Below are 17753 nucleotides of genomic sequence, written 5' to 3'. Positions count from 1 at the left end.
GCAGGAAGCTCAGGCCCTCCTGTTCCTCACAGGTACGTACCACACCGCATGTAATCAGCCCCCATGTACCCTAGACACCACCGTAGAGTCTGGGGGGGGGGGGGGCGGGGAAGCAGGGTTACATATATTTAATTGATTTTAGCACGATTGGTCTCATACATTTCACTGGCGTCTCATTGATAAAATGCAGAACTTATCCATGAAATTGTCAGTGTAATGTGTCCCTGATTTTGGTTCTCGGAGGCTGACGTTTCTGATAAAGGTATAGTTTAAACTCAACATTTGCTGTTATCTTCTGACATATAGTTTTGCTTTCTTCCACAAAAAAATTATAATTCTAAACTAACATTTAAAATTGTAAAGATAAATCATTTGAGCTGCTTAGGGTCCAAAGCAGCTTCTTGGGAAACCACTTGTTACAAAGCTATAAACCAAACAACATAAACATTGCAGTGAATGGGAATTGTAGTACAGTTCTGTAAATAACACTCTTGTCTGCTTGTGCCAGGAAGAGGAAGCAAAAAAAAAAAAGCTTTATAAAAAAAATCACCTTAATGCAAAAATCACTCCATTTGCTAGAACTCTGAAAGGATCTTTATTTCGGTTAGGATCATAAAACATACAGTAGAAACTGATGGCAGAATGGCCCACTTGGTACACTTAATGAGGCAACCCTCCTAGGACCAAGTGAAATAATGCCAGTGACATATTTAAGGGTAACATATACAAGGATAGAGGCCTTTTCCCACAAATCTTACACCTACTGTAAAAGTATTTTAATATCATTTTTTAAGTGAATATGTAAACATGGTGAGCTGAAAGAAGGGGGGGCTTTCATTTCCTCTCACAACTCCCTTTTATCTGATGTCACTGTGTATTCAGCAAGTGCTTGTACAGACCGAACTCCCCATCCCCCCCCATCTCTTCTTATCTATTTAGGCCCTCTGATGTTTTATCACAGCAGCACCAAATAAAGACTGTGGTGGGTAAGAGTTAAAAAAAATACTTCCCCATTCAGAGACTCCCTAAAAAATTCAACTTACAATTAATATCCCAAGAAGGGAAAGCAGCTAAATCTTTGCTATTAGCACACTTACATTTGGTTACTTAGGGAAGATAATTATACTGTTAAATTCATTACAAAACGATGTTTTCTAGCCGGCTAAGTGGGATTGAACCTTTTAGTTTGTACATTTACCCAAGTTCCTGTGAAACCACAGACTCCACCCTATCAAGGGATTTTCCTTTGAACTCCCAAACCTTGTGGGATTTTCTTGTTCCTATCACAGTGCTTTATTCATTTCTAATGTATATTCCTCGAGCACTTCTGTTGGAAGGCTACTCCACACATCTACAATTCCTTAAGTAATTTCCCACATTTCTCACGGCTCCACCACCCTTAAACGTCATGAACGTTATTTCTGGTGTTCTGTAGAGCAGGGGTGTTCAACTCCGGCCCTCATGTTCCCCAACAGGCCAGGTTTTAAGGATATCCGAGCATCAGCCACTGATTGAGCCATCTGTGCAGAAGATGGGATATCCTTAAAACCTGACCTGTTGGTGGGGGGTCGGAGTTCTGGAGTTGAGCACCACAGCTATAGATAGAGGACTGCCACTTCCACATGGGTCCACATAGTATGCCAAGAAATGTAAAAGCAACTGGATATTCAACAAGGTGAAAGCATTCACCCATGCAACACTTCCTCTGTCTAAGACCAACCATATAGAAGGGTGAAATTTGACTTAAACCATACGCACTTGTGGCTAAATGTAATAATGTGCAATGCAATGTTATAATTACTGTTCATTTGTATGGCTCAAAAAGTACCCTACAACCCCCACCCTCCACAGGTCCTATTTTGTTTCTGTACCCATACCACCTACCCACCCCCTTCCCTTTTTAATTTTTGTACCCCTATCCCTCTTTTCAGTGGGGGAAAATAAATAATCAATAAAATATCAAGTTTAAATAAATTTAAAAAAAGTGCAAGCCCACATAACCAGCCAGAGAACAACCTTTAGAGATTTGTAGTTAAACAAAAAGGCATCAATCACCCACATGTTACCCGTTGCATATGTGTCTGGCACCAGTTACGTTGGTACTAGGAGGGATTGCCCCTTTAAGCAGATTGCACTGTGTGTACTTCTCCAGACAGCAGCTAGAGAGCAGTGCAGGGAGCAGAATGACTAGTCCTCAGCCATTTCCCTGTATATTTCAAGATCAGGATTTCTGCATCTCCCTTCCTGTTTTGAGAAGCACTGGAACAGTGTATTGTGAAAGGCTATTGGGTGACTGACACAGGAAAATACAGACTTTGCCCACATCTTTCTCCATTATTTTTGGAGGGTTCCTCCATCTTCTGAACCTGCCAGATCTCTTAAAGGTGGGACCTTTGTAATTTTGGGGGGTATTCCCCCCCCTTGACATTTCCCTGCTCATGGCTGAGACTAAAATCATATACCATATAGATGAAGAAGAAACCCCTTATCTGGTGAAGCTGCCTGTTCCTCCTGAGAAAGTGACTTTAGCAGATTTCAAAAATGTCCTCAGCAACCGACCTGTCCAGCACTACAAATTCTTCTTCAAATCCATGGACCAGGATTTTGGGTAAGCACCCTTTAAAGATACTGTATGCAGCCATGGGTGTATGTCTGTACATTTATGTGCCATGCTGTACAATGACACCTGCTCGAAATGCTTGTATTAGATATGTTTTGCTGATGTGCCTAATAACTAAACAATTGTATTGCTGAAGAAAATATTTACAGTCTTATTTGAATTATAAGATTTTTGAGCACCTGTCATATTCCTAGGCTTCATTAAGGAGACATATATATATATATATATATATATATATATATATATATATATATATATTGTGTGTGTGTGTGTGTATATATATATATATATAAATATGTGTGTGCATACACTATATACACTATGCATACGCTATATAACATTATATGTATTTTGCAAGTATTATTGCTAAAGGAGAAGCATACGGAATTTGTGGTATACATGGCAGGATGATTCACAGAACACCATAAGGGATGGGGGAGTTGTAAATCTGCAATCCTTGCAATGTCACCGCTTCAAAGGGGTTTTTTACTGTCATTTTCTATACAGAATGATTATTAAGTGGGAGGGGAAGACTTCTAAGGAGAAAGGAGCATTTAATAAGCGCCAGATCTCATTTTCTTGCAGAAATAAGCAGACAAATAGCAAATGGGAAAATAAAGGTGTGTGTTGGAGGGGAAGCTGTCATATGGCAAGGATGAAACACCTGAAGTTTTCCCACCCGGGAGCCTGCTCTGTTTACTCCTCCTTTATTTCCCCTTTTTTTAATCCACACAGGTTTAAAACTAATCCCTGTCCTCCCTTTTGTTTATTTCTCATTGGGTTTTTGCCGCCCGGTTCAGATAAATGCTAGACTTCTGGACCTAACACCTCCCTGCCAGCATCCCCTGCTTATATAGTGAAGTGATATAGCTGGAATAACAGGACCGCACTCAAGATAGTAAAAACCAAATAACATTTATTTTGTACTGTGCGTGCTATCGTATTTACAATGAATACATTTATGTTGTGTTTGTTAGTAATTGGCAGGATTATCCTCCATTGCATGTTGTAGAATATAATGATTTGGGGCCCACGTCGCCTCTATTTTATTCATGGCTTCCCTCCTCCTCTTTCCCCCGGTGGTTCATGTCATTGTGGCCAGACTGTCGCACCACTCTCCGCCGCCTCTGTGACACACATACTGTAGCCACCCTGACCCGCACCGGGTTAATTTCCCCTCTTGCTTGGGGCTTCCTGACATGGGGGGGGGGGGGGTGAGGTGGCCGTGCTGGATGCCAGGTGTGTGTTTTGGGGGGGACACGGTGGGAGTGAAGTTGTTTTCACAGGAATCTGGGCTCCCAGATGCCTTATACTTTAGGCGCCATAGCAACGAGAATCGACTAAACATGGCAGTGCAACAGGAACTTGTACCAGGTTCAGCCAGAGTGAAAGTGGGACCCTTGGGCATGTCCTCCCAGACACAGGCTCTCACAGACCCCGGGCAGAAGGTAGGCAGGTAGGCAACTGGGCAGATAATTCATAGACACGTGGGTAGGTGTTCAAAGATATTAGGGCATGTGCAGGTCACTCTTATGCCCAGGGGAGTGGTGAGTACCTGTGTAGAGCCTTCATATACCCATGAGAATAGTTAGTAGCTGTACGAGGCTTCCATATACCCAAGGGAGTGATATGCAGCCGTGCAGTTACAACATATACGCATGGTAGAGGCGAGCAGCTATGCAGGACAATCATATACCCAAGGTATGGGTGCACACCTGTGCAGGACCCTCATATACCCAAGGTAGGGGTGCGCACATGTGCAGGATCCTCATATACTCAAGGTAGGGGTGACCACCTGTGCAGGACACTCATATACCCAAGGTAGGGGTGCGCACATGTGCAGGACCCTTATCTAGCCAAGTGAGTGGTGAGCACCTGTGCAGGACCCTCATATACCCAAGGTAGGGGTGTACCCCTGTGCAGGACCCTCATCGAGCCAAGTGAGTGGTGAGCACTCTGCAGCACCCTCATCTAGCCAAGTGAGTGGTGAGTACCTGTGCAAGACCCTCATATACCAAAGGTAGGGGTGAGCACCTGCACAGGACCCTTATTTACCAAATTGAGTGGTCAGCATCTGTGCAGGATCCTTAAATATCCAAGGTACTGGTGAGCACCTGTTTGGGACCCTCACCCACCCAAGCAAGTGGTCAGCACCTGTGCAGGATCCTTAAATACCCAAGGAAGTGATGAGCACTTGTGCAGGTCCCACATATACCCAAGGGAGTTGTGAGCACTGTGCAGGACCCTCATACCCAAGGTATGGGTGAGCACCTGCGCAGGACCCACATATACCCATGGGAGTGCTGAGCACTGCAGGATCCTCATCTGCCCAAGTGAGTGGTGTCTACCTGTGCAGGACCCTTATATACCCAAGGGAGTGGTGGGCCGCCATGCAGGGCCTCCATATACCCAATGGAGTTTTGAACACTGGTGCAGGACCCTTATGCCCGGGCCATAGAGGGGTGGGGAGAGCGGAGGCGCGCTAACGCTGAGGCTCGCCTGCTTCAGTCAGCGCGATTGCACGAACTTGCAGGCGAGCTAGCGTGCGCGAAGGGAGCCGGGGGGAGGTGGTTGGAGGCGGGGCAGTGACGTCGCTGGGCCAATCGCTCGCGACGCACTGACGTCAATGTCACGGCGCCGATGTCAGCGCTGAGCCTCTGCATCCTCAATGAGGATGCCTTGAGAGGGGGCTCACGCGAGCGTCCGCAGGCGTGCTGACGAGTTGGAGTTTTCAGCCGAGCGCCAAGCTGTTTTTCAGCGCGCTGTCGGCTGAAAACCTCCAATCACAGCACAGCAGTATCAACGTCACGGCGCCGTGACGTCAGCGCCTCCAACCACCTCCCCCCGGCTCCGATCGCGCCCGTGGCTCGCCTGTATGGGCATGAAATCGCCCAGATTTCAGCAGGCGAGCCTCAGCGTCAGCGCGGCTCGGATCGCCTCACCCTTCTATGGCCCGGGCCTTGTATCGCTGAAAGACTGGTGAGGACCTGTGCATGATTGCAATATGCCCAATATGCTCACACACCTTTCGGAACAGTTGGCAGATATGCAGCGCCCTCATATATCTATGCCATAGCCTCTAACTATACCTATTTAGTGTATAGTACAGTACCTATTTTTATACCCAGTATCACAAGTACGCAGCTTAGGTGTCACATTTGATTCATCTCTCACATTTTCTTCTCACATTCACAATGTAGCTAAAACCTGTCGTTTTTTCCACCGTAACATTGCAAAAATACGCCCTTTTCTCTGTCCCTCTACTGCTAAAACTCTAATGCACGCCCTCATTCTCTCCCATGTCGACTATTGTAATCTTCTACTATCCGGCTTTCCTGCCTCTCACCTGTCTCCCCTTCAACCTATTCTAAATGCTGCTGCTAGAATCACTTTACTCTCGCCTAAATCTGTCTTAGCGTCTCCCCTGCTGAAATCCCTCTCCTGGCTTCTTATTAAATCCTGTATTACTTTAAAAAAATTCTCATCCTCACTTTTAAGCAGTGGCGTAGCTAGACATGTGTGGGCCCCCAGTCCAAAAACATTTCAGGGCCCCCTCATGTCTCTCTCTGTTTTCTCTCTCTCATGTCTCTCTCTCTCATGTCTCTCTCTCTCGCTCTCTCTCTCTCATGTCTTTCTTTTCCCTCTTATGTATTTCTCTCTTGTATTTCATTTTCTCTTTGTGTCTCTTCCTTCCTGTATCCTTTTCATGTCTGTTTTTACCCCTGTGATTTAACCCTTCCCCTCCTTTCCCAGCCTGTCTCTCAGGCTGCAGCTCCAGCCCCACGCTGTACTACTTGAGGCCCCGCCCCTGGACCCAGGTCCCGCCCACCTAAGGTGACTCTGCAGAGGAAGGGATTTCCCTCTGCCCTTTCTACTGCATCTCAGGGCCCGCCCCCTGACCCAGGCCCCGCCCACGTGCAGAGGCAGGGATTTCTCTCTCTGCTTCCTCCGCAATATGCCACTGGGGGGAGAGCGGGCCCCCCATGAGTGCGGGCCCTCTGGCTTTGCCCGGGCTATAGCTACGCCCCCGCTTTTAAAGCTTTACACTCTCCCGTCCTCCTTACATCTCAGCCCTTATTTCTCGCTATACACCTCTTGCGTTCTGCTCAAGGATGTCTTCTGCCTAACCCTTTTGTATCTAAAGCCCTCTACTGCATAAAACCTCTCTCACTCACTGCCCCGCACCTCTGGAATGTCCCTCACCTCAATATCCGACCAGTACCCTCTTTATCCACCTTTAGGACCAATCTTAAAACACATCTCTTTAACGAAGCATTTGGGTAGCTCCACTGGTGTATGCTATACATCTCATATGCACTGACCATGGCCCCTTGCAGACGCACTTACCAGAACACCCTCCTATTGTCTCTGTAAGTTCTCCTACATTACCACATAGATTGTAAGCTCTTCGGGTCAGGGACTCCTTTTCCTATTGTTTTGTCTGCCGCGCTCATTTCCACTATGTTATAATATTATCACGTGCATTGGAAAGCGCTATGTACCTGGATGGCGCTATATAAATAAAGATATACATACATACATTTTTGAGTCCTTTTACCAAAAAAAGACAAATTGTACCTATTTCTCCCAGTATGTGAGGGATGAGTTCCCTTGTCTCTTGCCCATTGGTTGAAGCTTGGAACCTCCAGCCAATAAGAGCAGCAGGCATCTGATTACATAATTGCTGCATGTAAAACAGAAAGTAGATTTGATAAATGTTTTTTTCAAAGGATTTTATCACTAGTCCAATTATGTGTAAAGTGTTTAAATTATATACAAATTAATATTGTACGGGACAGAAGTTATATTTGAAAATATCTCCAGAAATGTTTTGCAAGCTTGGATGCTCTGCTATCCTGCACTGAAAGAGGAACTAAGATGTACCTATATTCAGGTGCTGTATGTTAGAAAGTCTGCGGTGGGCAGCGGTGGGCAGTGGTGGGCAGCGGTGGGCAGTGGTGGGCAGCGGTGGGCAGTGGTGGGCAGTGGTGGGCAGTGGTGGGCAGCGGTGGGCAGCGGTGGGCAGCGGTGGGCAGTGGTGGGCACAACATGTGCACGGCCTTTACACAAATATGGGCAGTGGTAATAACAACATGTGCAGGGCCTACACATATTTGTGGATAGTGGTAGATACCCTAGCACATGGGCACCTGTGCAGGCCTCTCATATACCCAGAGGCAGAAGACAGGACTTGTGTAGGGCTTTTAACAACATAGGGCTTTTAGAGGACAGAGCAGACCCCTGTGCAGCTCTCTCATGGACCCCAGTGACATAGCCGGCACCTGCCTATAAGGCTGTCAAGGTTAGTTTATTTAGAGCTATTTTCTCTGAGATTACAACACAGTCTCATTCATATTGAACATCATTGGCTTCATAGAGTCTCAGACTTGCAAATCAAAATACTCATATTAAAGGGTCATTTGACCGTAAGAGCTATGTGTGCATGGTCCCCACAGATCTGGTCAGGGCAACCGACATGGACTTGTCCCGGTAGTGTAAAGGGCCTCTCCCATCCCCCGCTGACGGAATGGAATCACCAACACTGGTAATGGGCCCAGTTTCCCCCTCCACCCCCCCCCCTTTTTTCAAAAACAGTGCCCCCCTTGCAATTTCCTGAAGTTCTCCACTTATCAGACTACCCCAACAGGTCTGGCAGCATGTTCTACCTTTCCCCTGCTCAATGAGGCTGAAGTCCTGGATCTCAGTAAATCTGTCTGTAGGCCTGGTACTACTGGCAAAATTCAGCACTTGCAGATCCCTCAAGCATAGGTGAATTCCATGATCAAAATGATAGGGAAAGGCTCTAGCTGTCCTGGGTTTGCCGTTTAGAATCTCTGTAGAGATCTAGAACACATTATACTGACACAGAAACACTGCTGTCCACATCTAATCTCTTAGATTAGTTAGATTAGGGAATTCTTAGATTTTTTTTTTAAATTTTAGTGGAATAATTCAGTTACTTCATTTAAGTCTATGAAACCATTAATGTTGAGAACAAGTTATGCTACATCATATTGAATGAATTCTCTCCAAATGAGTTTACTAAATTGGCCCGGGGAAATATAAAACCTGGATTGTCTGAGGCTTCTTTATGTCTGGTAGCCCGAAGCACTGTGGTCACCTTGCTAGTGTTAACGTTGCAAACATCACCTTAACCTGTTATAGCAGCAATCCTGCCTAAGTAACACATATTTTATAGCAGTGTAAAAAGGGGAAAGAGGTGTCCTCCGTAGCTGATCCGTGTATTTTTTTTGCTGCAGGAACTTCCTGATTCCCGAGATTTGTACAGGTTTGGTTACCAGTGTTCTCCTTGGACATTTAAACCGCTGTCCAATAGGAAGCTGTATCAGATGACATTGCAGCTTTCTATTGGCTTCAAAGATTTGGTGGCTATGATGAATTTCCGAAAGGGGAAAGGATAATCTGCAAATAAACTGGTAAGTTTCTTGGGAATCAGGGGTCCCTGGAGCTAAAAAAACAGTGGTTCCATTCCAGAGGACTCCGTCGTTCTAATGCTGTATAAAAAACAGAAGCCTCGTACATTTCTTCCATCGATCAACATTCTCATATATTTATATGGAGACTTTTTGGTCTGAATCTTATTTTTGCAGATCATTGGACCTTGACAACTGTGAAAACGGGTGGCAGTAGCCAGTATGTGGGGCAGAGGCTGCATTCATTACCAACTCATGCACAACCTACTGTGCAACAGGTGTAATATTTGTGGCACCCAAGGGTAGAGGCTGTATACAACCATCAACAGCAGAACATGGCATCTTTGGGTTGCAAGCCATTATAGTAGTTCAACAATGGGGGCAGAGGGAGAGATGCTAAGGGCTGAGCCCCATATAACCATTAGTAGAGAAGCATAGCGAAGCTTGCATGCATACATCCAATTAGCAGTGATGAAGCGGCAGAACATAAAGGAAGTAACTATTCTTTCAGTGCCAGGACCTGCAGCCTTCAGTCAGTCACTGGATGACTCAGCTCCTGCAGCACTAATGCAGTTTATTTCCAAACAGCACATTGAATGAATTCTGTCTCCTGTTACATACATATGTATTATACACTGTGCTTTATAAGGCCAAAGTGCTCCTTACCAAATCTTTTATGATATGACTGTTGGTGAACCTTACTTAGTATCTGCAGGTGCATTGTTAATCACCATTTATTGTTGTTATGTGTTGTAAAGTCATTATGAAGGCTTCGTTAGCCAAACAGATAAGCATCAGAAAATAAGGGACCTATTCTATAAGCCTTCATAACCCACTTATCGAGGCCGTTTTGCCCAAAATGCATACAGCTATTCTGTGGGCCGTCCAAGACAGATCGCTGTCGGCAGGATCTGAAACTCGTGCAATTCTAGTAGCCTCGATTAGTTTATCGAGGCTAATCGCGGCTCTAGAACTGTGAGTTTCTCACAATAAACTCGCATCAGATTGATGGTGGGAGTCTCTGGAGCTGATACCCATTACTATCAGGCGTTGGTGTGGGGGGGGGGGTGTGTGTGTGTGTGTGTGTGTGCAGGTGGAGTTAATCCCTTCACAACCTTTGCAGTTAAATGAATAAAAGCAATGCTTTTTTGGGCAAATGCTTGTTTTGTATTGATTGGTATTTTTTCAATTTCTGTTTATTCTTTTGATAAAATTGTTTTGAATTTGGATGGCTTGTTTTTAGTACATTTGTGGATTGGCAAGCGGTTTAAATTAATTTATTGTTTTGTAGGCTATTGGTTTTATTCATTTAATTGATTTGTAGGCTATTGGTTTTATTAATTTAATTGATTTGTTGGCTAGTGGTTTTATTGATTTAATTGATTTGTTGGCTAGTGCTTTTATGTATTTAATTGATTTGTTGGCTAGTGCTTTTATTTCTTGAATTGGTTGGAGAGGTGTCTTTAATTTTATTCTTATGTTTTGGAATAACATAATTTTTATTCTTTTGCTGTTTTGGTGATAGACAAATGTTATTCATGTGTACTATTAGGCATTTTAATTATTTTATTGTTGGGGTGTTTAAGTGCTTGTGTATTTCTTTTATTATTGTGTATTTTTGGCCTTAATGATTTTTATTTGGTTAACCATTGAATGCTATTGTGGCTTATCATGCCCATATTAAATGGATATGATATACCACTGTGCCAATCAATGGGTACAGGGTTGGTATAGTGGGGCCAGGGTGGGTGGTTAAGCCTCCCAGGTGGTTAGCAGAGGAGGGTGGGTTAACCCGTTAATTACAATAGCGGTTATTATTCGCTAAGTGATTAAGGGGTTAGGGGCCATTAGATTTTTTTCAAGTACTCTTGCTGGCAATGGAGGACATGGTATGAACAGGAAAAACCAGGGGAGCGATTGTACCTTAAAATAAAAACAAAATCTGCATAGTGTGATAATGTTACGCACAATAAAGTGGTTTCTAAGAAACTTAGAAATCTATATGGGAAGGCTATAAACATATAACCACCCAAGAATGGTATAAACACCAAGAGGAGTTAAGACCTTAAGCAGAGACAAACACAGGGATAAACAAAACACTTTTATCCATAAATGAATGAATTGGAGGCTTACAGAATCCAAAAGGATTAACAGCATAGGGAGTAGGTAATCATCCGATCATCCGGTCACTGCTACTGCTGTACTGCTGCACGCCACCCGACTGTGTCTCGAACAGCTGTCACGTCACTTCCGGAATCCCGGCCGGTTGGAGATGACGTCACAGGCTCAGTGTTCTCTCTCGCTCAGTCTCAGGGTCACACTCAACGCGTTTCGACGCACTAGAATGACGTCTTCATCAGTTTGTTTGCTAAATGGAGGACATGGACCTGCAGTATGCTGATGAGGATATCCTTCATGATGGCAGGGGTAAGTAGAAAGTTGTATTTACTTTATTTATGCTGGCTGGCTAATGTTTGATTTTATAATGGGCAAATGAGCTATTATCCATATCTGGATAATAGTTATTTTGCCTATTAATGTACTGTAAGTGTTGTGGGGGGTTGTTGGGGGTAGAGGAGGTGGGTAGTAGGGTTGTTGTGTTCATTTTTATTTCTTGGGGGTAGAGGGATTGGGTGTAGGGGCATTAGCCCAAGGGTGGGTGTTTAGGCCTTCTGGGGGGTATCGGGGCTGGTTAACCCCTTCATTACCATAGCGGTTCCCACCGCTATGGTAGTAAAGGGGTTAACTCCTCCAGCAACCTTCCAGACAGGCCTAAGCACCCACCCTGGGACAACACACCCACTTCATCCACCCCCTCTGCCCCAAGAAACAGGCTATTGAGGTTTAACCCCTCCATTGCCTTAGCAGCTAAGGTAATTAAGCTGTTTTAATAGAAATTTTAATACTGGTGTAGATGAACAGGGGGTCTCTGGAGCAGAACTGCATTGATTTGAGGTCCATGACACCCTGCTTCCCAAGATACAGGCTGCGTAATGAGAGGCCGGTTTCTCCAATACATTTTATTCCCACTGTCACGTGACACAAGACATTAAAATTCATAGGAGATACCGGCACCCCATAACTGGGACTGTATCTCGGGAAGCTGGGGTCCCCGGACCAAAAATCAACGCGGTTCTGCTCCGGAGACCCCCTGCTCATCTACACTAGTATTCAAATTTATATTAAAATCTTGCGATTGCTGGCGAGGTATGCGCAGGGAGAGGCGGCTCTCTCTGTGCAGCTGGAACAAATCGCCGGGTGGGCCCTTTTGAGAGAGGCGATCATTTCTCGCTGCGGGTGATTCTTTGGAATATAACAAAACCTTTTATTCTCTCCTTTTTTGGGGCTGCAACATTCCAGTGATAACCACTTTTTATGGAGTATAAAATGTGTTCAGTTTTTTACCATAGGAAAAAAAAATAGCTTTTTATGGATTAAATACATATGAAATAATATCTAGCGAGGCTCTTCAATAATCGTTTAAATAAGATTTGTTCTAGCTTTCTGACACAAATTAGTTTTTAGCTATGGTTGACACTTCAAAGCAGCAATTCCCTCTATAAATTGAAATTATAATACTAACACACATTCTTTATCCTGTAATCCTCTTTTTCCAGTTTACCGTTCCAGTGTTTTGAGCAACTTTTTTTTTTTTAATTCATTTGGTTACTATAACAACCTAAATTTGCTTAATATGGGAATTCTATCTCTGAAAGGCAACACAAGTTAAAATGGCTCCCATCACTAAAGACCGCAACAGATAAAACAGCAACACAATTGTAAAATAAATGTAAAAAAAGATCTATATTTATTTTCCAACGAGATGGGGGGGATGGCTGCTCTAATGTGTTAATATTGCTGTCATTTTCTTAGAGGCTCTGATAGGTGAGCTTTCAAGGGGAGCGTGGCAGCGTCCCAACTGAAAAGACACCAGCGGGGTTTAAAAATGAATAATCCAGACCGGAGTTTGGGAAGCCAGGCCAGATTTCCACAGGGTCCAAGTATCCAAGGCAGGTGGTGCAAATGAAAGCACCTTTACAGAGCCAGAGAGCGCAGAGCGTCACTGAGGATGTAGTGGGGAAGAGGTGCTTCCGGTAGCTCCCGGGGTCAGGAGGTAAAGCTCTGTTTAAAAGAATCCCTGTGCATGGAGAATAGAGGTGTTCGAACTTTGAACATTTTCCAAACGTTCCCACAAACTTTTTGGCCCAAAAGTTCTACAAATGTCGCTGGAACTTGTCTGACATCTCAGCAGTAAATCTATATTCAAACAACATCCAGACATCGCAATAAGGCGTTCTCTCTAGCTAAAAAACATATTTCTTTTACTGGGCGTACTGCTTGCAAACCTTTAAAACAGTGTACATTTTTATTGGGCGAGAAAAGGGCATGGTTTCGCAAACTTGGGGTGAAAGTTTTGCACATCTCTGTTGGAGCCTCTGAGCAGATACTGCATCAGTAAGCTGAGAAAAACTGCAGGGAAGGTTTCCAGGATTTGTCAATCTGGGCCTTGCTTTGAATTGTTGGTTCTAGGATGGCAAGGCAGGCAAGCAGCAACTCCAAACCCTGCTGGCACATCATGATCGCGGCATCACTGATCAGGCAAACGGGAGAGGAGTTCTCTTTCATTCCCCTGCCGGCTAGATCAGGGGTGCTCAACTCCATTCCTCAAGACCCCCCCCAACTGGTCAGGTTTTCAGGATATCTGTGCTTCAGCACAGGTGGCTCAATGAGTGGCTCAGTCAAAGACTGAGCTGGGATATTCGTAAAACCTGACCTGTTGGGGGGTCTTGAGGACTGGAGTTGAGCACCACTGGGCTGGATTGTGCTCTATGACCCACAGAAGCGTAGAACATGATCTCCCCTACAAAATAAGAAGAAAGAGCAGACCCGGCCCCTGGAGTGTCAGACCCCATGACACAGGGCTATGTCATCCAAAGGGCCAGGTGCCCATTTATTTGTTGATAATAAAGCACAGCAACGTCTATGTCCCTGTGTCCTGAAAGTACCTACAGTAACACCTGCTTTACCAGCGCCGACCCGCGTAACTACGGTAAAACAAAAGTAAAGGAGGCGACCCTGAGAGGCGGCCTTGTCACAGGGCAGTTCATTAAGGTCAGTTGCGAGTTAACACATCCGATCCAGCATTAACTGCTGAGACAGGCAGTTATTTCCAAATCAGATTGACATTTTTATCTAATTGTAATTAAAGCGTTTTCCGGAGCTGAATCAGGCTATTTTCAGCTCCGGTGATGTCATGGTTCCAGAGGTAATTACCGGTGTACTCACCGGTGCTCTCTCCTTGGTAAACACTATGGCCACCAAATCCCTTGGGATCCCATGTGCCAATAGGAAGCCAGAGCATCACTGGTTGTGGCTTTTTATTGGCCGATAGTGGTAGCCATGTTGCATTGTAGTGTCCCTGATGAGAGACAGGGCCGGTTTAATCACTAGGCAAACTAGGCGGTCACCTAGAGAGGCAACATTTTTGGGATGGTAAAAAAAACTGGGGATTCCATGTAGCAGCGGGGCCACCGACAGGGGGGAGACAGCTGGGACTACTGTCTCGAGCCTGGGCATCCTGCTAGCGACACTAACATGTGCCAAATTCACAGAGATACCTCTCAGAGGGGGCCTTTTGGAGACTGGTGAAACTGACAGGCACCTCCGCAGACACCCTCTGACAGTCACTTCTGCGGGCCCTCTCTGACAGGTCCACTGACAGATGCTTCTGTAGTAGACCTCCAGCAGGCCCCCTCCATCCACCAATGCTGCAAGTAAGCACACTCTACTCCCCCCTCCCCCCCAACTCTCCCTGTTGTGGCCCTCCGTGCCCCCCCCAGCCCATACATTTATCTCCATGTCCCCTTCTTTTCCTCCCAGGCACATAACTACCCCCACCCCCAGGCTCATAAATACCCCGCTACCTACAATGAGACTGTTCAAGCAGTACCATGTTCTCCTTTTCAATGTAAAGTGAATCTCTACTTATAAATGCAGAATTTGTATTCAGACTAATGCACAATATTCATTTAAAAAAAGTTAGTTGGGGGGCACAAGGCTGAAGGTTTGCTTAAGGTGCCGAATACCCTTGGCCCTGATGAGAAACACTTTCTTTGCAACCCTTAATTGTATGTGTAGAGCACAATCAAGCAATGAGATGGAGGGAGTAATCCAGGGGAAGCCAACTCCAGTCCTCCAGGGCCACCAACAGGCCAGGTTTTGAGACTATCCCGGCTTCAACACAGGTGGCTCAATCAGTGGCTCAATCATCATTACTGAACCACGTATTGAGCCACCTGCTTTGAAGCAGGGATATCCTGAAACCCTGACCTGAAACCCTTGAGGACTGGAGGTGGCCTCCCCTGGAGTAATCTAAAGGAAAAAATATAACTGTGCACAAATTGTGTGATTTATATCGTGTGATAAAAGTGACTTGTGTATATATACACAATAATATAAGGGGTTAATTAATCTAAACAAACAGAAAATTAACCATAAATAGTGCACCCAGACTCAACGTCTGCAGGGATTCTTGAGTAATTCAACGAAACGCGTAGGAGTATTGATATTCATATTTGGCAATTGCTTTAATCCCCTTACACTGCTAGAAGCTTGTCCGGTTAGCTTGTGGTACATTGTCTGAGCCAGCGCGAGTTGGTCGCCTAGTGCGGCGCAACTCAGTGACGTCAGCGTATCGCCTGGTAGCGCCGTGGAGCTGTGGCTTACATTGTGGGTCTTCACCCCAGAGCCAGCAGTTTGGGGTTAATTTGTTCCGTCGGACCGCCGAATATCCTGGTGTAACCTATCTAACTTTATAGACCGCAGGAGCCCTTACTACATCTGTATCTCTGGTGTCTAGCCGCACACTGCAGGCAGGAGAAGATGTGCACAATGCAGCTGCAGTGCTGAACAGTCCTCTGCTGCAAAATAGATATTCAATTGATCTGCAGTAACATCCTCAATGTAGAAAACATTTTTTTATTAGAGATAAAGGTTTTTAGTCTGTCATTTCTATCGTTGATTGCAGCACAAAACATGAACATTCGATGTGAATTTGGCAGTATTTATGATATCTACAACACTTGCAGTAGGCACCACAACCAGACAATGGACACAGGTTCTTTTGCTTCCTTCTCGCACTAATAACTAATTCATCAGTTGGCTGCTGACAGGTGCAGAGGCATGGCAATAAAGGACATATGAAAAATGTATTTTGAAGTAATTTCCTTTTCAAACTGGAAGGGATCTCTGGGGACATAAAAGTAGGTAATATTTCCAGCTGTCAGCAGTAAGCATTATGGAAAATCATCAGCAGGTCATAGCTCCTCAATTCCTCCGAGAAATCCGGGGAGTCAGACAGGGTAAATATTTTGTAAGCAAAAATGTTAATAGTGACCACTGCTATTTATATTGTAGCTGAGGGGTTGGCAACTCCAGTCTTCAAGGGCCATAAACAGGTTTTCAGGATTTCCCTGCTTCAGCACAGGTGGTGTAGTCTTTGACTGAGCCACCTGTGCAGAAGCAGGGATTTCCTGAAAACCTGACCTGGGGGTGGCCCTTGAGGACTGGAGTCTCCCACCCCTGCTGTAGATGCTAACCCTAATGCTCTTTAAACCCACTGCACAAATGTATTATCACACACTGGGACACATACAGACTTACTGGTTCCGTGAAACTTGTTGTACTGATTCAGCTGAAATTGTAAACCTGTGCTTTTTTGCTTATAGTTGCACCAATGGCTGTCAAACAAACTGACTCACTCAACGTGAAAGATGCTAATTGAACCAAAGTAAATAATAATGTGAATAAATGTGTTACTCAATACCTGTGTTGATACTAAATAAATACATTTAATAGTATTAATAAACTAGGTAACAATGTGAACAGTGTATCAATGCACTGGTGATAATCAAAACAAATAAAATATAATATATGGATAGGGGGACAATACAGACCAAGGATAATGGCAATGTCCACAAAGTTCAAAACCTCAAGATAAAAGTTCATAAAAGGTTTCCCGGAGTCTGGCGGCTGCTCTTCAGGGCACATCCAACATCCGGAAAACGAAAATCTATAAGAAAAAAAGGAAAGTGCCCGCTCCATAGTGTAAAACTGTATTATAATTTATTGGAGGCCAAACGTAAAAACAAATGCACTCCCAAAGGTAGAGTGTTTAAAAGCATTTCATGAGAACCATCTGATAGTCACCAGCCAGGAATGTAACAAGTAGCAGGGCAGCGATCAGCCTCCTCTCCAGGATCGCCAATGTAATGCACTCCCAAAAAATCCTTCCAGGCGACTATGGGTGGTCCCAGTGCCACGATCGTGTGCCTCCCAGGGCTACTTTGCTGCTGCCTTGGGAGGATTTCTTGGAGTCCATTACATTGGCGATCCTGGAGAGTAGACCGATATATTTGTAAATATATCTTTTTGTTACTGATTACCTTAACCTGTCCCTTATATTATAATTGATTCACCCTGGATAAGCCAGCCCCAGCAATAAAGGTTATATTCTTAAGAAGTACCTGCTAGAGTTGATGTGTTGACACCACTGTATTATATATGAATATGCCCTCCCCCCTATTTTGATTTCGACCCCATTATCATTAATGTAAATTCCCCTTTAGTACTGCTCTGATCTGTATGTTTATTTCGGTTAATGTTGTAAAACTTATCAATAAGGACTTTGAGTTAAAAAA

The 17753-nt window shown here is 44.6% G+C and overlaps 1 protein-coding gene across 3 annotated transcripts in view; it reads left to right on the top strand.

Annotated features, from left to right (window-relative positions):
- Positions 1–2171: 2171 nt before the first annotated feature.
- DVL1 (dishevelled segment polarity protein 1) overlaps positions 2172–17753 on the top strand; it is a 110541-nt gene continuing 94959 nt past the window's right edge. For 2 of the 3 annotated variants that reach the window (XM_075604783.1, XM_075604782.1), the window contains exon 1: positions 2173–2608. In XM_075604783.1, the coding sequence (XP_075460898.1) occupies positions 2439–2608 (170 nt within the window). In that variant the 5' untranslated portion in view covers positions 2173–2438. Of the gene's footprint in view, positions 2609–17753 lie in introns of all 3 variants that reach the window. The other variant, XM_075604785.1, reaches the window with a different exon arrangement.

The sequence above is a fragment of the Ascaphus truei genome, chromosome 6 (genome assembly GCF_040206685.1).
Source record: "Ascaphus truei isolate aAscTru1 chromosome 6, aAscTru1.hap1, whole genome shotgun sequence".
In the NCBI taxonomy this organism is placed as follows: Eukaryota; Metazoa; Chordata; class Amphibia; order Anura; family Ascaphidae; genus Ascaphus; species Ascaphus truei.
The sequence above is the reverse complement of the archived record's forward strand: the minus strand, read 5'-3'. Positions and strand labels throughout refer to the sequence as shown.